The sequence below is a fragment of the Lepidochelys olivacea genome, assembly GCF_965140295.1.
Source record: "Lepidochelys olivacea isolate rLepOli2 genome assembly, chromosome: 14".
Taxonomy (NCBI): domain Eukaryota; kingdom Metazoa; phylum Chordata; order Testudines; family Cheloniidae; genus Lepidochelys; species Lepidochelys olivacea.
The window spans coordinates 16,493,548-16,520,992 of record NC_140424.1 but is presented as its reverse complement, the minus strand read 5'-3'; the positions used below and the strand labels follow the sequence as shown (position 1 = coordinate 16,520,992).

General features: G+C 52.8%; 1 protein-coding gene and 1 long non-coding RNA gene across 2 annotated transcripts in view; one reads left to right on the top strand and one right to left on the bottom strand.

Moving 5' to 3' along the window:
* SPHK1 (sphingosine kinase 1) overlaps positions 1–24,113 on the bottom strand; it is a 30,934-nt gene extending 6,821 nt beyond the window's left edge. Inside the window, exons 1-2 of the mRNA XM_084646989.1 lie at positions 23,554–24,113; positions 758–907 (exon numbers count right to left, since the gene is read on the bottom strand). Of these exons, the coding sequence (XP_084503115.1) occupies positions 758–907; positions 23,554–23,986 (583 nt within the window). The 5' untranslated portion in view covers positions 23,987–24,113. The remainder of the gene's footprint in view (positions 1–757; positions 908–23,553) is intronic.
* The window catches only part of LOC311530417, a 31,458-nt gene continuing 4,926 nt past the window's right edge, over positions 914–27,445 (top strand). The window contains exon 1 of the long non-coding RNA XR_014713989.1: positions 914–1,570. This is a non-coding gene — a long non-coding RNA (uncharacterized lncRNA). The remainder of the gene's footprint in view (positions 1,571–27,445) is intronic.

Sequence of the window (27,445 nt, the reverse complement as noted above, 5' to 3'; positions counted from 1 at the left end):
GCCTCACGTAAGCATGGGCTGCCAGGAATCGCCATGGTTGCCTCTCCCTGCACAACCCTTGCAGACAGGAGGGCCCAGCCTTCCTGGGTGCGAGAGGAATAAGCCACAGGATGTCCCTTGGGCTTCCCAACCCAGGCTCCCAGAATCGGATCCAGTTGGCAAGAGCCTAGCCCGGCCCAGGAGCAGGAGAGAGACCCACCAAGACAAGAGAAGGAGTTCTCATGGCCAAGGGCACACAAACCATTGCTCCTAAGCGGTGGTTCCCTGTAGGCCCCCAGGAAGGCTTCACGGGTGCATGGGAGAAGGACACTCCCAGCAGCTCCCCCTGCCCAGCTCGCCTCCTTCCGCTGCCACCCTTCCGTTCTCCTTGCCGCAAGGTGGGATTGCAAAGCCAGAGGGGAAGGTGCCCCCTTCTCCTGCTTCTTGCCCCCTTCTGTCCATTTGAATACTATGCATCCATTGGTCAAATTTAAATGAGTTGCACTTTATTTGCATATGACAAGGCAGGACTGGTTGAGAGGCTCCCAGCTGGAGAGTTCCTAATGTTACCTGGCAGCCATGGTGGGCAGAGAGGTAGAAATGAAGGGCTATCAGCTACTATCCCAGGCTGCACAGCCAGCCATGCAGGGAGAGCTCAGCCAGACAGCAGTCCCCTACCCAGCGAAATGCCTTCCCCTAAGCCTGGCAGCGAGGGGCCCCTAGGAGGCAGCCTGGGCGAGGCAGAACTCGCTGGGCCCTGCAGCGGGAGCAGACTTACCGGTCACAAAGAGGGTGAAGGCTACATCGGCCTCAGCCAGCATCGGCTGCACTAGGGAGTGGAACAGCTGCAGCGCGTGCCCTGTTCCGCTCTGGGGGTTCAGCAGCACCAGGATGTGGCAGGGCCGCGGCAAGAGCCCCCACGTCACCCCTGAACAGAGACGAGAGAGGAGAGACTCAGCATCGGCGGTGCCTCTCCTGAGCTTGCTGCGTTGGCCGAACCCGGCACAGCTCCCCTGGCCAGGCTGGGAATGGGCCGGATGGGACCTGAGGAAGCTTCCTCACCCTGAGTTTTCAGGAACCTAACACAGCTGTCCCCAGCCTGGGGGGGAGCCCCATGCCCTAGCACCTCAGCCCGACTAACAAGCTGGCTGCTTGGTACTGGCAGCTGAAAGGCTGCTCTGACCTGACACCCAGTTCCACAGACCCCCAGCAAAGCCTTTTCTCCTCCCTCACGGCTGGCCCCAGTCCCTCCTCAGCCGGCGTAGGGGGGCAGTCAGCCCCCATGCAGTCCTGAGCCAGCCAGTCAGTGCCAGGTGGTTCAAATCTAGTCAAACAAAATGAGGAGGGAGGGGCTTGTGTTACTGCTGGGAGAGTTGGCTGGCTGGGCTCTGCTTGGGGGGGTTATTTGTTTTCTGCTGGCTGGTTTCCTTCTCTTATCTCCCTGTAGGACGCTGAGGCAGATGGAGTCTAGGCCCATCCCCAGAGGGAAGAGATCCCTCCACAGAGCCCAGCTGGCTCCCCATCCCTAGGCTTATGCAGTGGAGCACGTACAGCTCATCCCCCAGGGTCAGAACCTCTGGGCCATGGGCAGGTGAGTCACAAACGGGGATTTACCATCGTGGTGGATTGAGGGTAATGGTTGTGGGGCAGGTGGGGGGAGGGCTGGGACTAATTGAGGTGTGTATGTTACTGTGAACGTCCCATACCTCGCAGGAGCTTGGGAAAGGTAGCCACCTCCCCACAGCACTAGCCCCAGCCAGTGGCATGGTCAGAACATTGATGGCTTGTGGGGGGGTGTTTAGGTGCCATGTGATGGGCGCCCTCGCTAACCTGTCTGTGCTGCGTGGGGACTGCCGGAGGTGAGGAGCCACGCATCAGACACTGTGAAACTGCTGGTAAAAGTTTTTATTGTGTAAAGAAAACAAGTCTGAATGAAACTTGATTTGGGATGGAGTTCCTGTGTCTTTGCGAAGCGGGGGGAGGGGTGCAGGGCATGGCAGGGACCAGCTGAGTATCACTGGAGCCGCTCTGGGGCCTGCGAGGAAGTGGTTTGATAGACGGTGCTCTGAGCAGTCAGCGATTGGTGGGCAGCACGGCTGGGGGACAGTGCTAGGGGCATTGGTTGAACTGGTGCAGCCACGATGCCGGCTTTGCTCCTCTAGGCGAGGGGTGCAGGCTGGCAGAGTTAGGAGACCGGCTGGGGACTAGTGCACTTGTACCGGCAGGTGGAGTGTCTGAACTATTAAAAGCTCTTGTGGGTGAGAGCATCTTACAAGTATGGCAGAGGCCCAAAGCAGTGGACCAGATCACGCCTGCTCTAGTGTAGACAAGGCTCAGCAGCAGAGTTACCATGGTCACTGAGGGCCAGGGAGAATAGGGTCCCTTGTTGCGTTTTTGATTTATTTGATTTCATATGGACGCAAAAGGGTGGCCTGGAAGACAGCCTTCCCACACAGATCCCTGGGTGACCACCCTTGGCTGTGAAAAGTCCTCCCTTACACCAGCAACTCTGCCTTCCCCATTTCAGAACCCCAGCTCGTTCCCTTTGGTTGGAGTTACAGAGCGAGGGTGTGCCCAGCTATTTTATCAGTGGTAGGACTGAGAGCAGCACTGTCCTCTTCCCCCAACCTGGAGTGATGCTAGGCAGAGGGAAGTAATGTGCAATGCTGGCTGAGCCATCTCCGTGATGCTGCAGGCATTTTAGGGTTGTCTTTGATCCCCTGCAGTTCCCCTCTTCCAGGTGAGCAGCATGCGTTGCCATGGCCAGAGAAGAAAACACTCCTAAAACCCTGGAGCTGCTGAATGCGGCCTTCCTACTATGCGTTCACTCTCTCTCTCTCTCACACACACACTTTTCTGCACATCCTGCAAGAGCCACAATTGGACACTAGACCAATGTTCACAACTCCTTGTGTTCCCTGGGGCTCAGGAGACAGGTTGCAAATCAAAAGCTGCAGCCAGGTCAGCACTAGACACCCAAGTTCTTCTTCCCTCCCCTCGGCCTGTGGCCAGGAACAGCTCCCACCTGCTGCCCACTTGGCAAGCAGAAGAGGAAGGAAGGCGGGAGAGTGAGAAGGCTTTTGTTTTCTTAAAGCTTGCTGGGGGCCGCTCTGGGCCTAGTGAGCTCAGTAGCCATAGGGAAGAGAGCAGCGATGAAAGCTGCCATTTGTATGCATCCCCAGCAATTTCCCAGTCTTGTTCCCAATGGAATAGGTCTGGAGAGAGAGGGACCCATGGCAGATGCTTATCGTTCACCTCGTAGTTATCAGTTATTAGTCTCTCATGCTTCAGTTCCATGAGCTAAGGCCCCACCTACACTGTAATTACACCTGAGTGAGGAGATGCAATTGTATCGGACCATTGTCATCTGTCCTGCTCACCACACTGTTTCAGCATGGAGTCGGACCTTAAACGTGGCACTAACTAAGCTCAGTGAGTAGGATTGGCGTGACTTTACCTGGGGTCTCTCAGCGCATTACTGTCTCATAAGGCCCACACTTCAGGTGCTGTCCTCATTACAGATTGCAACAGCGTCGTAAGCAGGTCAGGAGACAGCCACCCTGTCACTGTGGTCTGGAGGGCTTGTAAAGCCCTTACTAAACATAAATGACACTTGAAATGTGTCTGTGAAATCTGGGCAAGAAAAAGGTGTTAGAACATGGCAGGGTGAACACGGGGTGGACAGGAAAAGAGACTCAGGTGGAGAAGCCACGTTTCGGCCCTAGGTGATATCTAGGTCTCTGCCAGAGCTTAAACACAGTTATAACACAGATGGGCCACAGTCGTGTTTCACCAGAGACTGGGAATGTTTGTACAGAGTAGGCTGCCAGAGATGGATGAATGAACAGACCAAATGCAGCCTCTGTGGCTGCCTCTAAACAAAAGCATTGTTTGGGATATTTCACACCTGGGCATGACTGATGGAAACAAAGGGAGTGCTAGAGTAAACAGAACTGGGGTGGTTTTGCCACCTTCTGTCCTCGACCTGTAGGGAGCAGGCCTAAATACTATGTGGGGTTAAGAGTTCCCAAGCCCGGTTCTCTAACGCTCCTGCTGTTGCTATCACAGGTGAGAGTTTACGCAAGGACATGAGTGTAATTCAGGCTTGTGGCTTGTCCTGGTCAAAGGCCACCAGGACAGTGGATGCACTGCTGACCCCCAGAACTCTCCAGCTCCTCCTGGCCCCATCCATACCAGGGGTGGTAATCATCGCTCTCCACTGCCTGTTCCGGCTACGGATATAAACAGTGTCTCTCCTAACAGACTGACAAACCAACCTAGAGTAGAGCCATTGCCCACCTGCCATGTAATCTGGCACAAGCCTTTGGCTGGCAATTTACAAAACATAAGCCCCTGTCCTCTCTTGAATGCGGAATCCGTGCCACTAACCACAGCATTGTGGAAAAGGGTGGTCATGCCCAGTTAAATGTGCATGCTGTCGACCAAGTTTCCAAGCCGTTGGCTGCTAGCCCTGTTTGAGCTGTACCTCAGACAGGCTTTCTGTGTGTGAATTAGAGAGCATGAGACATGTACACGGTTCAGAAATAGCAGGCAATGTTAACAATTAAGACGAGCCAGGCTGTCGTTTTCTGCCTTTGAATGCATCTGCCTCCAAAGGAAACTTTCAGCTACCCTGGCAAGGAATGAAATCCTCCCCTGAATTCCTCTCCCACAGCAGTTTTGGAGAAGTCTCGCACGTTAACCTGCAGCCACTCTGCCCTCGCGCGGTCGATCCCCAGGGAGGGGTGCTGCAGGGGAAGGAGGATGGAAGAGGAGAGGCTGTGAGTGTGTTGGGGACATTACACAACTCCAGGAAGGGTACAAGGAAGCTGGGGGACTTGCACTAATTTGATGCAAATCCTAGACAAATTGGAGGATTGGGCCAAAAGAAATCTGATGGGGTTCAACAAGGACAAGTGCAGAGTCCTGCACTTAGGACGGAAGAATCCAATGCACCGCTACAGACTAGGGACCGAATGCCTCGGCAGCAGTTCTGCAGAGAAGGACCTAGGGGTGACAGTGGACGAGAAGCTAGATATGAGTCAACAAGTGTGCCCTTGTTGTCAAGAAGGCCAATGGCATTTTGGGGTGTATAAGTAGGGGCATTGCCAGCAGATCGAGGGACGTGATCATTCCCCTCTATTCAACATTGGTGAGGCCTCATCTGGAGTACTGTGTCCAGTTTTGGGTCCCACACTACAAGAAAGATGTGGAGACATTGGAGAGAGTCCAGCGAAGGGCAACAAAAATGATTAGGGGTCTGGAACACATGACTTATGAGGAGAGGCTGAGGGAACTGGGATTGTTTAGTCTACAGAAGAGAAGAATGAGGGGGGATTTGATAGCTGCTTTTAACTACCTGAAAGGTGGATCCAAAGAGGATGGATCTAGACTATTCCCAGTGATAGCAGATGACAGGACAAGGAGTAATGGTCTCCAGTTGCAGTGGGAGAGATTTAGGTTGGATATTAGGAAAAACTTTTTCACTAGGAGAGTGGTGAAACACTGGAATGCGTTACCTACGGAGGTGGTTGAATCCCCTTCCTTAGAAGTTTTTAAGGTCAGGCTTGACAAAGCCCTGGCTGGGATCATTTAGTTGGGATTGGTCCTGCTCTGGGCAGGGGGTTGGACTAGATGACCTCCAGAGGTCTCTTCCAACTCTGATATTCTATAATTCTATGATGATGGTTAGTAAGGAGGAAGGATGGTCCTGTACTTAAGGCCTCCAGTTAGGAGTCAGGACTAGTGGGGTGAAATCCTGGCCCCACTGAAGTCACTAGCAACAGGATGCTATTCCCACTCTCCCACAAACTCTGGGATCTTGGGTGAGTCACTTCCAGCTTGGCTGGCAGAGGTTCTGAGCAGCAACAGCTGCCCTTGGAGCCAAGGGGAACTATAAATGCTCTCCTTTTCTTCTTAGAAATCAGGCCACTAAATCCTCTGGGCCTCAGGGTCTTCATCTGTATAAAGGGAACAATCGAGGCATTGGCAGACCTGGTCTTTGCAGCTTCGCTCGTGAGCTCTGCAGGGCCCAGACCTGTCGTCCTTTGCCTGAAAAGCACCATGCTGTGCGTGTATGGGGCCAGATAATAAGAGAAACACCCTTTGGGGATAGGGCTGTCTCATTTGGTATCTTCCACAGCGCCAGCCACGCTGCCTGTCGGAAACAAAACCACCTCCCAGGGCAGGGGTGAGGCAGAATTCGCTGATGATAGTGAGCAGCTCTGGGCTCCTGCGGTGCAAGGTGGCACAGAAGGGCAGAGTGATTTAATAATTTTTATTAAGATGATGTTAAAATAAAAAAAAATGGTAAAGAGTTTAAGCGTAGAAGTTTCTGGTTATCAGGGAATAAGGTACAGATTATCAAGGGGTGCAAAGTTCGGTTTAGGATCAGGTGGCGTAAGGAATACATAATCGGCAATATCCCCAATTGGGGATAAAAGGTTAATGGGTCAAAGTACAGACATTGAGATATGAGGGTATGTTGTTCATATAATGGCTATGTTCAGGTGTGGAGTATAATGAGCGGATACGATGATGGGGATGGATTTACCCCTCATTTGGTGAGATTTAATGTTCAGTGAGTTTATGGTTCCAGTTCATATGGTCCAATGGAAATAGTCTCTCGGTCCCTTTCTCATAGTTGATGTCATTCTGGCTCACACCTCCTGGTACTGTCGGTGGCCGGTGATGTGTTCGATGTAGATGCTATTACACCGAGCTCTTAGCACTGTTCATCTGCAGATCATACAGTGCTTTACAAAGGAGTTAAGTATCATCATCCCCATTGCACACATGGGCAACTGAGGCACAGGAAGGCCAAGTGACTTACCCATGGTCACCCAGCAGGCCATGGCAGAGCTGGGACTAGAACCCAGGCCTCTTGACTCCCAGGCCAATGCTGCATCTGCTTGGCCTCTGGCACTTATTGGGGGTACCCAAAGGGGGGGAAAAGTATTGCTCTCACTTTGGTAGAGGGGGAAATAGGCCAAGAGGGGAAGGGGCTGGTTTTCAGCAGTGCTGAACAACTTCAAGTGGCTTCACTGGGAATGGAGAGGGTTCAGTACGCCCACACCTTGACTCCGGTGTGCAGTTCTGGTTGCCCCATCTCCAAAAAGATATCCTAGAATTGGACAAGGTACAGAGAAGGGCCACAAATGACTAGGGGGTCTGGAACAGCTCCCAGATAAGGAGCAATTAAAGACTGGAACTTTTCAGCTTGGAAAAGAGATGACTCGGGGGCGGGCGGGGGGGATATGATAGAGGTCTATAAAATCTTGACTAGTGTGGAGAAAGTAAATAAGGAAGTGTTATTTACCCCTTCACATAACACAAGTACTAGGGAGTCACCCAATGAAATTAATAGGCAGCAAGTTTAAAACAAACACAAGGAAGTATTTCTTCACACAACGCACAGTCAACCTGTGGAACTCCTTGCCAGAGGATGTTGTGAAGGCAAAAACTGGAATGGGGTTCAAAAAAGTACTAGATAAGTTCATGGAGGATAGGTCCATCAATGGCTATTGGCCAGGATGGGCAGGGCTGCAATCCCATGCTCTGGGTGTCTGATTGCCAGAAGCTGGGAGTGGATGACAGGGGATGGTTCACTTGATGATTGCCCTGTTCTATTCGTTCTCTCCAGGCACCTGGCACTGGCCACTGCTGGAAGACAGGCTACTGGGCTAGATGGACCATTGGTCTGACCCAGTATGGCCATTCTTATGTTCAGTTCCTCTGAAAATCAGGCCCTCAGTGATCTTGCTGAAGGTCACACAGTAAGTCAGTGGCAAACCGTGTCCTGCCTTTAATTTCCTGCTCTCTCCTCCAGTCCTTGTTGCTGTGCAGGTCTGGGCTGAGTGTTGTATGGTGTGGAGGCTGGATGGGCAGCCTTCAGGCTCCAGTTTAAGCCCTGCAGGACCAATCTACTGTTAACTAACGCAACACCCTCGTTTTCCCCCCATGACTCCATCACTGCTGCCCTGTACCATCTCTGGCTGCAGGCTCAGGCCTTCGCAGAGGGCCATAAAGTCCAGCAGAGACTTGAGTGATTCAAGCCGCAGAATAGATCAAGTGCTGGGAGATCCTAACCCTAGTCTGTGGAGCGGCTTCAGATCAGTGCACCCTGGAGGAGGGGAAGGTGGTTTAACCTATGAGAATGGTCAGTGCTGATGGGCCAGGCTGAAGCACAGCTGGGGCTGGCCAGCATGGATAGGCCAGCTGGGGATACAGGGTGCTTTAAGCCAAAAGGGTGAACAAAGCTGGAATGTGGTTTTTAACCTAGCCACACTAGCTAGGCCAGCTATGCCCCAGCCCCATGCCACCACCACACTAAGCCCTGCATAAGCATGTTTGAAAGTCCTATGGCTGTGGAGCTAAGCTGTTCATTACACAGAGGTTATCCTCTTCCTCCTCCAGGCAGGCACTTCCCTCCTCTCTGCTCTGCATTCTCCCCTCCAGCACAGGAATAACTCCCATGGACCCACTGAATCCTGGGGGAGGGGCTCATCGGGTCCCCAGGGGTCCAGCTCTAGGATCTAGTTTACAAAGCTGCGACAATGCATTTATCTCTGGGAGTCCAGAGAAGTTGGGGCAGGGGGAGGTCAGGGGAGCTGCTGCTGATGGTGTAGCGTGGCTAAACTTGGAAGCCAGCAAATTCAAGACAGTTTAGGGTGATAAAGTGAAAAGCAGCATGAACTGGCATGTCTTGGCCCCCTTCTCTCCCCTGATAAGCTGCTCAGGAGGCTGTGATAGGATCTGTGAAATCTCCTCCACCCCAAGGGGAGAAACTCAAAGGAAAGAGAGCAACAAGGTAACACCTTCCATTAAGCACCTGACATTTGCATTTAACCTAGATGAACAAGATGCTGTAAATACCAGTGAATAACTAAACAAAGGAAACCAAGCATTTGACAACTGAGCTTGGAGATGGACAGAGACAGCCAGGAAGCTTCTGCAAACAGGTCACATTTCAGAGTGAATTCACTGGAGCTGGGATGACTCTCCTATTGAGTTTGCTTTCCTTAAACATGGTTAGTGTATGGGCGGGGCCCCATCTACCCTACAAACCCCAACTATCTACTAACCATGGCCCGAGTGCGGGGTAGGGAAACCGGCCATATTGGCCCTGCGTCTCTGAACATGGTAGAAATGGCAGTGTCGATCTGTATAGCTAGGTACTTATATCCCCATTTTACAGATGGGGAGATGAGACTGAGAGATCAAGGCAGAGTTGTTCAGAGCTCCTGGGGATTTAGACACTCCACTTTCTGAAGTTAATAGGAATAGTGTGTCTAAATCCCTTGGGTGGCTTTGGAAAAAGTCTCAGCCTAACTGACTTGCCCCAAGGCACACAAGGAGTCTGTGGCAGAGCTGTGGGTTGAATCTAGATCTCCTGAGTCTCAGTCGCTGCCTTAACCACTAAGCCCTCCTCTCCCCTCCCAGAAAGCCATTCTCCACAGCAAGCGCTGTAGGATAGGGACACGTGGCTCATAGTTCTGACTCAAGCTCAGATTTCCTGACCCCACCAGAGAGAGAGAAGGCTGTTATTGCCAGAAATATTTGCTTGGTCATGTTCTGTGAAAACTAGTCACCAAGGAAGCAGCCCAGTTGCACAGCTGGGGAACTCAGGCATGGTTCTGTACAAACAAATCCCGCAACCTTACAGACCTGTCTGCACTCTGGACACAGTGTCAGCCAGGGGAAAGAGCGTTTAAAGCAGGCCTGGGCAGCCCTGGCGTTCCAGCATTAGGGGTAGAAGGCCTCTCCCCCCCCCCCCCCGACAAGGCCGGCGCTAGTTGACGCCGTGTCGATGGGGTGGGTGTCTAATACAGATTTACAATTTCTCTCTCATCTCCTCACCCCTGAGCCCTTTCTCACCGCGTCTCCTTAGCGAGACACGGCAGCGACTGCGTTCCGGTTTGGGACAAACTTGTGCAAGTGGCTTGACAGACGGTGACGCTCCCAGGCGTGGGATTCCCGTACAACGCACGCTCATGATCTCAAGGGGGAGATCAGCTCTGCTCCAAAACACTTGCGGCACAATAACTGAAGCCCCTCTATGGCAGATTCATGGCAGCAGGCCCACCTGTCGGGGCCAGAGCTGGGGTGGTCTGCCCTCCGGGTTGTGTCGGAGGTGCCTTTCGTTTATACGCAGTGGGTGAAATCCTGGCCCCACTGAAGCCTAAGGGAGTTTTGCTGTGCATGTCACTGGGGCTAAGATTTGACTCTGGGGCCTTCTCTACAGTGCGGACATGGCTCTAGTGCTATTAAAGTGCTTATACCAATCCAGCTTGTGTCGGCTCAGGGCACTGGCATAAGCATTGCTGGTATAAGTTATACTAATAACTGCATCCACATGAGGCTTTTACCAGCATTGCTCCGTCGGTAAAGCTTTTTCAGTGTGGCCCAGGTTTGAGACGAATTTGCAATTTACAGACTTCTGCTGGCACAGCAATGTGGGTCCGGGGCATTGGGGGGGTGATCCCTGACCCACAGAGCGGGGCTAGCAGAAGGCCCTTGGTTAGATGCAGTAATACTGGCAAATTGCCACTGCTCCAGCTTGTTCTGCTCATGGTGGTGGTTTTACTGGATGGAAGCACTGTCAGCATAGGTGTGTGTCCACATAGGGGCTCCTTGGCGGGAGAGCACATCCGTGTTCCTGTACCGGTGCAGCACTCTTAGTGCAGTCACGGGCTTACAGGCAAAAACTAAGCTTTTGGGGGTAGGCAACAGGCGCCCCTGTACAGCGCACAACGGGACAACCAGCTCAGTTAGCATCTCTCGCCACTACAATGAAAGCCTGAATGTCTGAGTGCGTTCCTAAGCGACTGGGTGCCCTATGTGACAGCACGCATTCGGTTATTCATGCCTGCTGCTGGGGCTGGGGGACAGTGCTGCGAGTACCCTGTGCAGACAAAGGCAGAACGAGGAGGATAGAACCCACCACCGTGCACATGCCAGTCCTCAACTGTGCCGTCCTGGGGGGAGACTCCCTCTTGATCAGCTGCCTCTGCACAGCCGGAGACTTGGTGACCCTTGTTACAGAGAGCGCTCTCCAAGGCTGGCTCATAAACAGCAGCCCCACCATGCCTCTACCCCGCCCAGGCTTGTGCCAAGGGATTTTGGGAAGCAGCTGGTTGGCCCCACCCTCCGGCGCTCATTATCAGTTCTGAACAGACACACTTCTGCATAGAAGAGGTGCAGAGACCAATATGCTTTCCCCTTTGTTGGGGCCCCTAAGCAGCCTCCGCAGAGCGGAATATAACCCCATCAGAATAGGAAGAGGACTCCATTACAGCTAGTCAAATACACTAAATTTATGACCCCAGCTTTTTCCCCTGTAAATTTGATTTTGCTTTTTCCTCAGAGTGGTTTTGCTTTGCCTCTCTTGAAAATGAGGTTCCATTAGCACTGGTCCAGCACTGTCAAAGCTCATGATATTTGGTGTCTTCATAAAGCCCCAGCTCCTGGAGTCAGGTGATTGAGAATCTCAACATTCATTGACAGAGTGAGTTTAGCTCCTGTGGCTGTGGAGAAATGCTAGGAAATGTGAAGCGACGACACCGTAAAGGCTCAGAAACCAGAAGGCCAAGAAAAAGAGCCCACATACTTAGAATCATAGAAGATTAGGGATGGAAGAGACCTCAGGAGCTCATCTAGTCCAACCCCCTGCTCAAAGCAGGACCAACCCCAACTAAATCATCCCAGCCAGGGCTTTGTCAAACCAGGTCGGTCTTCTCATTTTAAAAAAATCTTATGATTCTGTGAGGCCTGATTCATGCTAATTGAACGCATGGGCTTGGCAATGCTGCTGCTTCGATTCAAGCATTCGGCTCCATTAGTCCAGCCCTCCCTGCAGCATGAGGTGCCTACCTGTGTCAAATCGGGGGTAGCTTGGTGACATGCCCAGGAGGAGACCCCACAGGTTTTGAAGGAGTGGACCTGTTCACAATTGGCTCTTAGGTGTCCACAAGGGAAAGCTGGGCAGTGGGGGTAGAAAAGAGGTGGCCAGGGTCCTAGGCAGCCTGTGTTCTGATCTTGCTGTTGTCGTACTTGTGGAACTTGCTTTCACCCAGACCGCAGCGTCCTGAGCCTCTTAGCACTTGCCTGGGGGAAACTGCAACAGCAAAGCCCCCATGCTGGTAGAAGAACGGCCAAGGTGGGAGGTGGCCAGGATCCCTCTGCTAAGCCCTTCCAGGGCATGAGAGAAGAATGTGGCCATGACGAGCAGCTAGAAGGTACTTCCAGAGTCACTGGCATGGGGGTCTGGCTATTGATGGGCTTTGCCAGCCCAGCAGCAGACCGTAGAGGGACATTACAGGTATATCAGATTGTGGAGGCCTCTGCATATCCCTCCCATCTATCCCTCAGAAGGCAGGGCCGGTGAAAGATGCCAGGACTTGATATGAAGAGACTACCCCAGCAGGACACTTCAGCACACCAAGATCTAAGAGATGCTCACAGGAAACTACAAGATTTCGACAGCCTCCCTTTCTCTTGAGTAACTCTGGGACAAAGGGCATATCTGATGTCCCAGCGGGACAGACACATACATCTGGCAGCCTGGTTCCTCTTTCAGGGATCAGATTAGAATAACAGCCGGCAAGCTGAGTGTGCATCAGCAGAGAGAGGCTGAGGCAGGGGAGGGACGTCTGCCCTTTCAGAGAGCCGGCTGATTTTCCTTCACCCCCTTCAATCACAACCCTCACACTGAGAAACCACTGGGTGCAAAGTTCAGCCTGACTCCCTTTCTCCGAAATAAACTGGCTTCTATGTGTAAGAAGTAAATGAACTGCTAGGCTCACCAGCGGGCAGCAATGCCCCTACTGAGATCCTCGTGCGGCCCCATCTCCGCAGTAGGAGAGCGCCAGTGATCTAGCGTTTAAAGTATCTACCACAAAAATAACTCCACAACAGAGTGTGAAACGCTGCAGGGTGGAGAATGAGAATCAAAGCAACGATCTGGCACGTCAATGTCACAGCGATGGTCGCAGTGAGGTGCCTGGATTAGATAGGAATTGGGACCAGAGTATAGATTGTTTCACTTCTCCATTGCTGATTCCAATCCATCCCCAACCAATACTGAATGTTGTTACCATCTTGAAGAGTAATGACCCTTATTACTACTTGTGTGAATAGAGCAGCTGGTCTCAGTTCTGATCCCCGGCCTGCATCACATTAGAAATCACTACCACAGCTGGCAAGCTCGAGCAAGGACAGAATAGGTCCCAAAGATGGAGCTGCCTTCTACTCTTTGAGATGGCCTCCCCAGGCTAAGCCGGAGGCAAGCTTGCCCTGCTCATGCCTCTGCTGTATCTCTGCTGGGGAGAGTGTTGTCTCCACTCCAGCATCCTTCATTACAGCGAAGTTCATGAACTTTTTAAAGGCAGGGGAGAGACACCATGGCCACATTTCTTAGAGACCTAGTGTTAAAGCAGCCGCGTAAGCACCCATGAGCAAGCGGTCTGCTCAGTCCTTGGTCACTCAGCGGAGACCGACTGATGTGGGGTTGGTTCTGCGATGTGGATGCTTGTCCACTAGGAGCTGATGGTGACCCATCAACTCATTTCACACAGGCCAAAGAGCAGCCGTGCTGGGGATCCCACGCTAAGGCCATGTCTACGCTACAGGGACTGGTGGAATAGGTACGGCACTGTAGCTCTGCCAGCATCGTTCCATTGTGTAGCTGCAGCCTACAGAGGTGGGAAGGTGCTTGCATGGCTGTAGGAACATCTCCTCCCCAAGCAACGGTAACTAGGTCAACAGAAGCATTCTTCCATTGAGCTTGCCGCATCCACAGGGGGGATGGGGTCAGCGTAGCTATGGCACTCGGAGTGTGGATTTTTCACATCCCTGAGCGCTCTAATGATGTCAACCTACATTTTACAGGTAGACCAGTCCCCACATCTTGTTACCAAGTCCCTGAGCGGCCCAACCCCAGTTAAACTCCAGACACTTCCATAAGGAACAGCATGCTCAAGGAAGTGCCGTCAGCTTGCTCCAGCCGACGGAACGATTCTCAGGCGCTTGTGAAATGTTTTCTCTCCTCTGGGTTTTTGGCCTCTGGCAGCTCCCGTGCCCCAAGCCAGCAGGTCCCATCTGACCGTGCCACATGCTAGGGGAGCCTGTGCTAGAGAATACAATCAAAGACTTTCTGCTTCCCACACCGTCCTCCAGAGGCAGAGGGCAAATCACTGACGGGGCTCCGGTTGCCATGCTCTTCCTTCCTGTGGCCTCCCACTAGAAGCTGAGTGCTGGACGCAATGTAACATTAAAGAGGTCCCTGTGCCTACCTGCAGGCCAGTGGCATTTCTAGGAGTCCATTTTAAACAGCTGGGAAAAAATGCTAATTATAATCCAAACTTAATTAGCATCTGGGCACTTCATCGGCACCTCGGGGATTCTTGGAACAAATACACCACCAGGCAAAGCAGGGGCTGATTCAAGCAGGATGCTTGGAACATTAGGGACCAGGCCCTGTAGTCAGAGTGGGCCTGGAGGCACCAGTTAGGGTGACCAAATGTTCCATTTTTATAGGGATAGTCCCATTTTTTGGAACTTTTTCTTATATAGGCGCCTATTACCCCCCACCCCCGTCCCAATTTTTCACAGTTGCTATCTGGTCACCCTAGCACCAACGAAGCAGAGGCCAGGCAGCAGCTGAGCCATGCCTGCCTGCTGGGGGAGGCCATCTTCTCCCTCCTTCCTCCCTCCCTTCTCCCCATGATGAGGAGGAGGAAGAAAGAATGAAAGCTGGGCACTGGGAGGAAGGGGTGATGGGCGGGAGGAAGACTCTGGTATCATTGTACTTAAGATGGGGAATGGGTGGATCCAGCCAGTCCTTTCACCTGACTCTACCTCCTCCAGCTAAATAAGAACAAAGCAAGCAGGAGAGTGATGTTTGGAAGCTTTCTCCAGCCTGAAGAAGAATGCTTCCATCAGCATAGCTACCGTTGCTCGGGCAGGGGGTCCTACAGTGACAGAAACCCCCCCTTCCTTCTCTGGAGGCTGCTCCTATGCTATGGGCTTGTGCCAGCTTAGCCATGGCGACCTAGCTAGGCTGCTATAGTCTCCATAGTGTAGACATGCCCTAAGGCCGTGACTACACTGAGCTCTCTGAAAGTATCCTCTTGCTCCGGGAGCAGCCACGTAGACCAGCACCTGGTGTTTTCATCACCCCGTCCTCTAGCCCTGCTCAGACTGTTCCTCCCAGCACTCTGGGCTGGATTCTCCTTCCAGCTGCTCCTGATCCCTGGAACTTTCTGCCAAGTGAGATAGTGTAACTTCCCCCAGCAGGCAGGTATGAGTCAGCTGGGGGTTTCACTGCTGCTCCCCCAGGCTGAGCAGGGTCACATGGCACAGTGGTTACAATGCTGGTAGGTAGCCTGGTACTTATTTGTATTATGAGCGCTCCTAGGACCCCATTGCGCTAGGTGCTGTACGAACACTAATCAAAAAGACAGGCCCTGCCCAAAGTCCTGACGGTCTACTGCTACTGCCAGCTGGAGCAGCACCAGGGGAAAGGGGGGAGACTTTCTGAGAAAAGCTGGGGCCCTGACTCAGCAAAGGATTTCAGCACCCATCTAAGCACGTGAGTCATCCCCAAAGCCACATGCTTAAATGCCTTGCTGAGTTGGCTGTCGTTGTAAAACCAGCGAGAAACGATCCTGGCCAGAGTTTTCAGGCGTGACTAGTGATTGGGGGGGCCAGTTTTCAGAGCAAGCGGGTGAGCACTCGGCACTGTCTGAAAATCAGTCCCCGTTTGGGTGTCTGGTTGAGCACCCAAAGTCACTTTGGCCACTTTTCAAAATCTTGGCATCTGTATTTAAGAAACATGTTAAAACACAGCTCAGACACTGTTCCCACTGATCTAGTAGGGGGCAGACTGGGCCAAATCCTGATGGAAGGGGATTCGGAGGGAGAAGCATCCGATGAACTGAGCTTGGGTGCAGCTTTGAGCCCAGCTCCCTTGCTTACGTAGCCAGGGCTGCGGTGGGAACGTGCTAGAATAGAGAGCACCGCCTCCCCTCCCCCATCACCTCCATTGTTAATTTGGGAGCATTCAGCCTCTTGTCACTCAGCGATGACAGCAGGGGGACTGGAAAGCTCCTGAAGAGCTGCCACTCGCTGCAGATCACCGGCATTTTAACCGTAAGTGGATTGGGGCAGGGACTGTTTCTGTCTGGGCATGTTTGTGTGCAGAAAGTGAGCCTGATCTGTGAGCGGAGCAGCTGGGCACTATAAACAAACACCAAGCCAGCTCCTGACCCAAAAGCGGAGCTTGTGAGCAGTTCGCGAATCCCCCAAGTCACAGTCGGGGCTAGTGAAATACCATCACCTTGCACCAAGGCACTGCGCCGCAAGGACGTCTGAATGCAACATCGCTGCATCTCGCGAGTGGTTTCAGACCCTGGCATTGGGCCAGCGGGTCTCACTGCTAACACCTCCGAGTTATCAAGGTGGAGTTTGCTCCACCAGGCAGTGCAGGGCGGTGGCACTCCCTGGGAACATGTGATTTCACTATCTAAAGCTGTTTTGTCAGAGGACTTTTGTACTTGGGAGAGATTTTTTTAATGGCCTGTTTTCTTTAACAATAAAGTGCACCCTTGCCCCTTCTGCAGCCCTCAGGTCTGTGCCACGTCCAAAGAGGTCAATTAAAGGAATTATAAATGTTGGGGAAATGCCAGTTTTCTCTGTTCTGTGGGGGTGAAGTTCACCCCTGTGCTGAGAGTGCTGGCTTCCTGCATGGGCGTGGGAGGTAACCTCACCCTGAGAGAGCCTCATGGGCTCTCCTGACAGGAGGAGAGCCGTCCAGTCCAGTCACACCCTAATACTGCTCAGTGCAAAAATCGCATACTATTCAGGAGTTGTGTGCCACTAGCCTTATCTTTCCCAGCAGTCCAAGGTGCAAACTTCCAGATATACACGCGTGCGTCTGTGAATGACAACATGTTGTAGCACGGGGCACCCCCTGTCATTTTTAGATGGTTGTTCTCAAAGCGGCGAGGTTTGCAACTCCTAGAGCAGGGGTCGGCAACCTTTGAGAAGTGGCGTGCCAAGTCTTCATTAATTTAAGGTTTCGCGTGCCAGCAATAAATTTTACATTTACAGGGCCCCCCCCGAAGGAACCCCAGACTGGCAGCAGACTGAGCAGTGCCAGCAGCCAGGCCCGCAGCTGGCAGGGGCTGGTGGACAGAACCCCAGACTGGCAGCAGACTGAGCAGTGCCAGCAGCCAGGCCCGCAGCTGGCAGGGGCTGGTGGACAGAACCCCAGACTGGCAGCAGACTGAGCAGTGCCAGCAGCCAGGCCCGCAGCTGGCAGGGGCTGGTGGACAGAACCCCAGACTGGCAGCAGACTGAGCAGCTCAGTGCGCTGCCGGTCTAGGGTTCCGTCTGCCACCCGCTCTGTCAGTCTGGGGTCCCGGCCGCCGGCACCGCTCCTCCTGCTGCCGGCCTGGATGGACAGAACCCCGGGCCAGCAGCGGGCTGAGTGGGGCTGGCAGCTGGGACCCCGCCTGGCAGGGGCCAGCGGACAAAACCCCACACCGGCAGGGCGGGTGGCCGACGGAACCCCAGACTGGCAGCGGGCTGAGTTGCTCAGCCCGCTGCCAGTCTGGGGTTCTGTCTGTCAGCCCCTGCCAGCTGGGGTCCCGGCCGCTGGCCCCGGGTTCCGTCCATCCAGGCTGGCAATGGGCTCAGCGGGGCCGGTGGCCGGGACCCTGGCTAGCAGCAGAGTGCCACTAAAAATCAGCTTGCCGCCTTTGGTATGTGTGCCGCAGGTTGCCGACCCCTGTCCTAGAGGCTCTCGTCAAATAATTTAAAAATCCATTGATTTCTTAGCCCTTTTCTATACATTTCCCTTCAGTGTTTGACACTGAGCCCCTGCTCCTGCAGTGATCTCCAAACAGTATCACACTGGTATGTAGGAACCACAAATTGGCAGGATCATGTTACTTGCTAGTACAATGGGGCTCTCAGCCCTGTTTGGGTTCCCTCGGTGTTGCTGGAACAGAAATCCTCAATAGGAAGTGAAATCAGCCTATTTGGTTTCTCTGTCGAAGCCGAAGCCGGGTGAAAGATACACAGTAAATAAACAGCACAAACAACAAGAGGTAAATTACCATTTTGAAAAACCTTGTCCCTAAGAAAAAGGTGTTACGGAAGGAATTGTTTTTAAATGTGTTCTCATTTGAAAATGTCTTCTTAAAAATATTCACACTGTTCTTTTTTTTAGAAATCACACATTAAACACCCTCTCCCCTTAGGCTACTAATGACACCTCTAATTATTAAGAAGGGGGAAAAAGTTTTAAAACTTTTACTCAGTTTACTTTGGGCTGTATAAGCCAATGAAATCTGGTTCTTAAAGCTGCAGTGTTTGGACAACAAACAGCAGGGGAACTGCTTTAACAAACATTTCCACTGGAATTTTGTGTATCTCTTTTTATAGCTCAGGAAATATTTGCTTTTAGACTTTTTAGGTTTTGGAAAAGATGCTTTTGGAAAAGATGCTTTTTGAAATACAAATCTAACCATTGGGCCAAATATGAGTTGATGTGTCCCTTTAAACACACTTCAAAGTTTGATCATTGTGACTGGATATGTAAATAAATGAACTGGTGCATATAACTGAATCTCTGATCAGAGTGTCAGATTTACACAGATCTAGCCAAATTCATCCCTGATGTAACTTCAGTGAAGAGAATGGAATTAAGCCAGGAATGGATGTGCCTTTCATATTCCTGAGATTTGGATTTAAATGGATCCAGCACACATCTCTTTGGCATCTGATCATCATAGCAAACTGAAAACAAAACCTAGGAGTGGCAGGTAATGTATTCCTAACAAACAACGTGCTGTTGGCCATCCCTGGGCCCTGCCACACAGATCCCACCCAGTGGCATGCCCGCTCGGGAGGGACATGCTTGATTAAATACATGTCTCGCAACATGCACCGAAGGTCCCCAAATTTGGGAGCAGACAGATCCAGAGCAGATGACCCTCCGTTGAGAATCCCTGGCTACAAGTGCTTATGCGTTCAATGCTGGAATCTGACAACAAGAGGGCCTCAGGCCACTGGGGTGAAAAGAAATTCACTTGGGAAAAGCATTAAAGCCCCTTTATGGGAGCAAACTCCAAGTTATAGCTTACAGAGCAACAGTTACTCTATCACGTTACTTCTACCCATTAAACGTATGGCGTGTGCAAGGACGGACAAACAAACTCTATGTGTGCACAAGGGATTCAACGTACATCTGTTGGGACAACCAGAGCCAGAATAAACCATGCCTCACCTATTCAATCCCCACCCCTCCAGCTTTGGAGGGTGGGAGACACTTCAGAGAGACAGAAACGAAAAGATCCCACCCGCATCGCCAGCTCCAAAGCGGTGACTACCTTTGGATTCTCTCGCTTTCACAGCAGAAAGGTCAATACAAGAAACCTCTATCCCCCAGTCCATCACTTCAGGAACTGAATTACAGCCAAGTGTTCTGGGCACAGAATCAGCTGCCATCCCTCTCTGTCTGTCGCTCCCTTTCACCGTCTCCCCTCGCACACGCGTCCCCTCAGGGAGATCTGTCGCAACGGCCAAGGCAGTGATAGCATCACCGCCCACGCGGGAGGGGAGGTAAAGCCGGGGCCTCCTAACTAGAGTTAGGAACAGTTCACCGCCACAGCTGAGCAAGAGGCACATCTTATACACACCAGCCAGTCTGTCCTTCTGGCCCCCATGGAGCCAGGGGAGAGGCAGTGCTCAGAAATACAGAGTCGTGAAATTAAGAACTTGGCCGTGGTCTTTAAACAGCCGCAGGAATTCAGGGATTCCTCCTGCTCCATCAGCTTCTGCGGGGTCTTTCAGCATGGCTCTGTCCCATGTTGCACCCTTCGATGGGTGGGCTCGCTGATGAGCAGTGGCGCCAAGCTAACTTTTCATCGGGGACAGCTCTGGCACCAACAAGCGTGCCATTTAACCCGGAGAGGTAAGGGCCCGATCCTGCATGCTGCTGAGCACCCGCACCTCATTTGACTTTAAGTGGAGCGTGGGAGGCAGCCTGGCACCTTTCAGGATCAGGGCCTGATTTCTATGTGATTTCTATTGTACAAACTTCAGCCAGCGTAGCCCGTAGACATGATGCTCGCTTATGTTCTATAGAAATGTGTTGACATGTAAGTAGGCCCAAAAATCTAGTTCCTAACGATAGGCTTGACAATAGCTGGTAAAGTTGGAGTGAAGTGAAGTGAGACAATTTAGAGGCCAGTTACAGATAAGTTCAGCCATAACCCCAGGGCCTGTCATAAACATGTTTTGGTCCTCGCTGGTTTTTTTACAAGTGTTTTGGAAAGTGCTATCTGTATTGGGCTGGCATTTACTGGGCTGGCATTTACGCAGATGTTAATTAGGACGGTGCTCAATGTTAAATAGCCAGTGAGGAAGTAGCAATATTTAAGGATGGCAGCGGAAATACAGATATGGTAAAAGGTGGATTTAATGTTAACTCATGGGGGGCATGAGTAGAATTGATTATGCAAAGGGTAGCACGCTCATTTGAGATAGGCATGCCTGGCCACCATCACAGTAGTTAGAGAAAGGGCTGTCCTCACTTTCCATCCAGGGACTGATCACCCCTGGGTGCACTGTTCATCTCAGAGTGGGAGTATCAAGCCAGTGTGTGGGGATGCTGTGATGCTTGTTCACTTTATTTTATTTTAAATAAAGTCTTTAATTTTATCACTCGTCATGTCAGCCTCAGTCCTTCGCTAAATTTAACAGGAGTACTTGTGGCACCTTAGAGACTAACAAATTTATTAGAGCATAAGCTTTTGTGGGCTACAGCCCACTTCATCGGATGCATAGAATGGAACATATAGTAAGATAGATATATATATCTATCTTACTATATGTTCCATTCTATGCATCCGATGAAGTGGGCTGTAGCCCACAAAAGCTTATGCTCTAATAAATTTGTTAGTCTCTAAGATGCTACAAGTACTCCTGTTCTTTTTGCAGATATAGACTAACATGGCCGCAAATTTAGTTATCTGGAACCGCCTAGAGGCTCAGATGCTAAAGAATTCCAGTTGGATTCATCCCTTATCTTTGAACTATGAACACATAAATCAAGGGTTATTCATGGGCCCTGCAGGAAAAACTCCAAGAGCAGAAGGAACCTGCTCTGTGTTGGCTTCCAAACTCCCTCTCTGGAGGAGGTTTTTGTGTTAACCAGCTGCAGAGCCACCTCATGCCCCCACTTCTTTAAGTGCTGATGGAAGGTGCTGGATTAGCAGTCCTGGAAAGCCAAGGCCCCTCTCCCTATAGCACTGATGGCAACAGCCTGCTTTTCCCTCACTGCCCCTCAGCTGTGCTTCTTGCTCCCTGGCTGAGACCGCCAGCTGGGCAGCCAATTGCAGCGATGGTGTTCGGAGGTGGACACTTGCCCATTAGGAATTGGCCTGAGACCATGAATCCGATTTCACCTGGGCCACTCAACAGCCTTCGTATGTCTTGATCGCTGCTAATCTAGGCTGGATTTGTGCCAGTGACCTAGAACTGAGAGGCTCATTTCTATTAATAGCCCTGAGCTAGGCACCGTGCCCTTCCCCCTCCCAGCAAGCATGCAGTTTGCAAAAGAACGAGACCGGGACCGTGACAGATCCTAGGGAACTATTGTGAAAGGGAGAGACCTGGGATTAGCACCCTGTATGGATGGCTATGTGGGACACCCCCTCTGGGAGGAGAATTTGCTGACACTGGCAAAAGGCAGCTGCTGGCCTCTCCCTTTCCAGCCTCGTCATACAATGGATGTCATACAAAATTAGACCCCGAGGGAGATAAGATAGGCGAAAGCCCAGAAGAATTAAGTGAAGGCAACGCTCCTCAATGTCACAACTAGTGTGTAGTTTAGTGCACCAGACAAGCCCACTTAGACACATGGAGGCTTCCAGTGGGCCCCAGCCTCTCGAGATGGCATCCATGTATGTGGTGTCCAGCTGGGAAAACAAAGGTGCTTGGAGAATAGCCTTGCGGGGCAGAGGAAGGTAGCCAAGTGCGGTGCTAGCCCAACAAATTATGCTGTAATCTGCACAATCATTCAGCCCATCTGCAGTCGCTAGGTGAACACTGCACTGCCCTGGGTAGATTAGCAATTGCAAGTGTTACAACTTTCTAGAGAGTGTCTGAGGCTCCGTTTGGAGGCTCACACTACGGGGAGTTGATAAGACTCAAGAAGAGGATGAGGAGCTGCATTTCCCAGGCCCGAGAGGGGCAGGAAGGTGGCTGGAAGATCAGGCAGCAGCCCTTTTTCCAGAGGCTCTCACAGAGGTTTTAATGGTCATGAGATCATGGGGGTTACTTTAGCCCCCTGAGTCATGTGGAAATGGGGACTTTGTCCCAGGACAAGCTGTCAGCAGAGCTCACTGCTGCTTGCTCTCTATGCTTCTAGAATACCTGTTGTCCGAGTGGATCCCAAAGCATTTGACACCCATGAATGAGGCGATTGTCCAGGCACATATATTGAACACGGGTCCAAGCTGCAAAGTTTGGATCCAGATCCAAACTATTCCAGAAAATAGCACTGACTCCCTCAGGCCAACGCTTTGAGCAGCAGTCTCTGTGCTATACAATGTGAAATCTGGATCGCGGAGAGAAGATTCGTCCCCTTACCCCAGCCCCTGTGTACCTAAGTAGGTGCAACACAACTTTGAATCAAGCAGGGGCGAGAGAAGGGGAGAGGAGTTGTTTTTCTACCTCTCTAGTTCCCTACAGAGGAAACCAGCATCACTTTAAACATACCCCTGGTGCTGGATGCAAAGCAGCAAGCGATGGAAGCCTAATAAGTAGGAACAAGAGGACAAGGCAAATTGACACCCACAGCCCACTCATCTCCTGGGCACACTGGCTAGGCTGGTCAGACTGGTTTGGGGCCAGGAGAGGACAAGGCTGAGGCTCACCCATTGGGTGTTACACCTCTTTCTAGCCCTTCCTCTTTCTCCCCTGCGCCCCGGGGAACCCAGAAAATGGGCCCACCCAGTAAAAGCGGTGGGGGTGGGGCTTGCACCTGTCTGTTCCCTCAGCCCCCCCCCCCGACGCGCCACCTGCCAGGCAGACGCGGAGCTGAGTTGCCAAGCGACACACTGCGGGCTCTGCTCGTTCATCAGGCCGGGGCCCCACTTCCCAAGCCCCGCGAGGCCCCTGTCTAGGCGGGCCCAGCTGCTCGGGCGCCCTGCACCAGCCGCCCGGGCGCAGGGCAGGCAAAGCCCAGCGGGACACGTGCTAGAACCAAGGGGGAGAGTTGGGGGGGGGGGAGCCAACTTCCGAAAGGGGCGCTGGAGCAGCCGGCAAAGCCCTGGGGCCTGCAGGGGCGGGGGAAAGCCCCCGAGTGCAACTTCATTTACTTTTGCTCGACTTTTGAGTCGAGTTCACAAGCGATAAACCGGGGGGAGGGGGGCCTTTCCCCCCACAGAAACCCGCGCAGAGAGCAGCGGTCGCTCATACTCCGCACGCCCAGGGAAGCCGGGGTCCCTAGAAAGTGGGGGGTGACTCCGCCCCCGCCCTTGCTCTCCTTCCCCAGGCACTTACCTTCCTGCCGGGGTATCCTGGGCGCAGCCAGCTCCCGAATCTTCCCAGCCCACGTCTCCGCCAGCTTCAGGTTGTCCTCCGCCTCCTGGGCCGCGCACACGCGGAACGTCCTGGCGAGGCGCTGCCTGGAGGGCGAGGCGTCCCACCAGCCCTTGCGGAAGGGGTAGCAGAAGACGGAGAAGTAGGCGGCCGGCCCCGGCCGGGGCTCCCGGCCGGCGGCGCAGCCGATGCAGTCCGCCAGGTCCAGCGCGGCGCTCGGGCCGGCCGGCGCGGAGCCGACCCGCTGCATGCGCAGCTCCCGGCCGCGCGTGAGGCTCAGCGCGTAGCTCGCCTTGGGAGCGGCGCCCAGCAGGGCGAACACCCCGTGGAGCAAAACTTCGGCGGAGTCGCTGTGCGGGGGGCTCGCCCCGGGGCCCGGCTGCGCGCCCTCCATCGCCGGCTCATTTAGCGGCCGGTCCAGCGGCACCTGACGGGGCAGAGCGAGAGCTAGAGCGAGAGAGGCACCCGCAGGGACGGCCCCGGCTGCTGGAGCGCGGCTCCGACAGCGGCGCGAAGGGCTCCGCGCGCCCTGCCCTCTGCTGACACCCGGCGGCGTCTCTGGTTTCATTCACAGAGAACTGGGGGCCCCGCCGCGCAGGGACCATTTACCGGGCGTGGAACTGAGTCCCAGCAGCCGCTTGGACCAGCGCCACCAATAGCCTCGTAAGCTGCCTCTTCAGACGAGTGGCGCAGGTGCGGTCTAGGGGGTGGAAGTGCAGGGCCGGGTGTCAGGGGAGCCGGGCTGCCTTCCTGCTTCTGATTTGCTGTGGTACCCTGTTCAAGTGACTGCATTGCTCTGTGCCTCAGTTTCCCTCTATGTAAAGGGGGGGAGAATATTATTTATTCATGTATTTGCGTTGCGGTAGCACCTAGGCGCCCCAGTCAGGGACCCCCATTGTGCGAGGCGCTGTACAAAAAGACAAAAATCCCTGCCCTCCAAAAGCTTTCAGCAATACCTGCCTTTCTCAAGTACTATGAGAAAGTGCAGGGCACATTTTAAGAGATTCAGCATGTGATGCATGTTTGCAGGCACTGGAAGGGAAAACTGAGGGCAGAGGTATGCAAGGCAGAAAAAGAAGAGCTGTGATGGATGATGGGGTGTCCTGGGTGGACCAAAAGGACTATTCATCCCCAAAGAAATTAGCAGGGGATCATACAAAATGGCTGCAAACCTCCAGTAACGGAGATGCCACATAAAAAGATGAGAGTCTCACCTTTCTATAGACAAAGAGCAACCATAAAGGTTATGCTCTGTGGCTTTGATTTTACGTTAAGGGGACCAACAGCAAAGTCGCACTAGGAGAGAACATAGTGTGAGTGTCTCCTCTGCAGCCGTCTGCACTGCTCACAAAACAGTTGCCAGTCTCAGGGCAAGTCTACACCTAAAATGCTGCATCGATGCCTCTGCACTGATGCAGCTGAGGTGCGTTCATGAAGATGCTCTGAGCCGACTGGAGAGAGCTCTCCTGTCAGCGTAGTTAATCCACCTCTCCCAGAGGCGGTAGCACCCCGTCCGCTGGAGAAGTTCTCCTGCCAACATAGCACTGTCTACACAGCAGGGAAGGTCAGTATAACTCTGTTGCTCAGAGGGGTGTGGCTTTTGCACACCCCGTGCAATGTGGTTATACTGATATAGGTCTGTAGTGTAGACCACATCTCAGGAGGCAGCGTCCTTAGTGATTTAAAGGTGCAGTACACAGAAATATAGTCACAACAATGATGCCGCTAAAATCCCCACAAAGGCCTGGGGTTAGGAAGCATTGTACAAATGACATAGAATTATTGTCCTCTTCCTTGCCTGTGCAGTGCGTAGCACAACAGGGTTCTGGGCCAAGGGCTCCCAGGCACTACACAATACAAGTAATAAACAATAATGGTGATGTCAGAGACTAGGTCCTGCATGGATTGGTTGGTGCCCAAGAAATACCTAGGATAGCAGGATGAGTGAGCCCCCCCAAATGGCTGTGGAACAATATGACCCTTTTGCCTTTCACTGGGTGTTCCTCGGCTGCTGGGCAAAGTTTTTGCTGTTTAGTTTTTGTGGGACTTGGCATTTTTTAATCAAGGAAGAGTTTGTGAATCAAGAGTGTGTGTAATCAAGTTTCGGGATTTGTGTGCCCTGAGAAAGGGAGCCTAAGTGACATGGTTGGCTGAGTTTGTGAGGCCTTACACTCAGTTCCAGGCCATTTCTCTCTTTATTTTATTTTTTTTTCGTCTGTCTGTCTGACAATAACATTTGAATGCTGCATCCAATCACTTCCAAAATTTCAGGGCTTGTGCTAGGCATCAGTAGCCAGAACCCTACTGGTTTGGGGGATAATTGGTACATCAAAAGAGAGGAAAATGGGAGACACATGGAGCCACTGTCCTCTGTTAACACCCTCCAGCAGAACAATGCCCCTACTCACCCTCCCAAGAGAGTTTAACAGGTTGACACCCTGACTGACTGACAGAAGAGAAATAATAGCTCTTCCTGCTGGGAGACGGATGGGCCTCAGGCTTGGCCAGAAGGAGAGGAGGCTCTTCCAAGCCTGTTCCAGGTGAGGCAGAGACGGCACCACCCACCCACACCAGTCTGCAGGGGAAGGAAGGTACTTTGGCACACACCGGGCTCCTGATGTGATGTGGATGATGGGGGACATTGGCTGGGGGGGGGAGACAGCCCCTGGTATCATGGGGAAAATGGAGCAACTATCAGGGAGGGGAAAGGTGGAGAGAGGCCCTGGTTTGGTGGAAAGAATGGGGATCCAGGGGAAAATGGGAGAACAGAGCCCCTGTCATGGTGGGGAGATTGGGTCCCTGGTGTGGGGGGAATGAGGGTGCACATAGCTCCCTGGCACGAGGGAGAGAAGAGGGGACCCTGGTGTGAGCAGGGGGGAAGAGGGGCACACAGAGCCCCTGAGAGATTGGCAGCAGCTGCAGGGAGTCCTGCAAAGGGAGGGTGGCCCACCACGCAATGGGGGGATGCAAAGAGCCTCTGGTGTGTGCAGGGAGCTCCGCCAACACAGGCTGCGAAGTGTGCGACACCCCCAGGGTTAACAATACTGCTGCTGGAGGAGGCATCTCAGGCCGGGCTTGGGATGTCTTGTCCAGCAGTGACTGAGTGGGGGGCGGGGGCTGGCTGAGCACGTCTGTTGCCAAGGAAGAGGAAAGCAGGACAGTCGAGGCAGCTGGAGCTTGTGAGGATCCTGAGCTGCTGCAGGTTGGTTAACAGCCCGTGTCACTGAAGGGGGCGTGAAGAACACGGGGGAGTGCTGGGGTTGTTACTGAGGCAAAGGGCTTTCTCCCACCTGCATCTTCAAGCCTCCTGTTCCCCCGGCAGCTCCTTCCTTTCTATGCAGCTGCCTGTTTCCTTTTCCCTATAGAGCCCCTCTGGGGGCTTCCAGCACTTTCTGGATTGCAGTCTCTGGGGCCCCTCTGATTCTGATGTGCTTGCGCATCAAAACCCTGGTTTCAATGCAGTCCGTTGGGACCCCTAAAAAACCAGGACGTTCCTGGGGAAGCAGCGTCAGTGCCCGGAGGCCGGAGAGCTGTTGATTTCCCCCATGGAAACCCACCCCAGGGAGGGAGTGTGCTCAGCTGGTGCTGCTATTAACAATACAGGAGTCGTTTAGGACAGAGCAGGGACAGAGAGTTGGCACAGAAGACCTCGGTGATTGGGCAGGGGGGAGGAGGGGTAGTGGCTGACAGATTTTAAAAAAAGCTGGAAAGAAGCAAAGTTCCCTAAGCGGAGCCGTATGGGTGTGGCCCAGAGAACAGCGTGATGGGCTGGGATCCTGCAGCAAGAGGCTATGTCCCGATCCAGACAGGTAGAGCACAAGTGCCGGTGACCAGGGGAAATTAACCCAGGGCA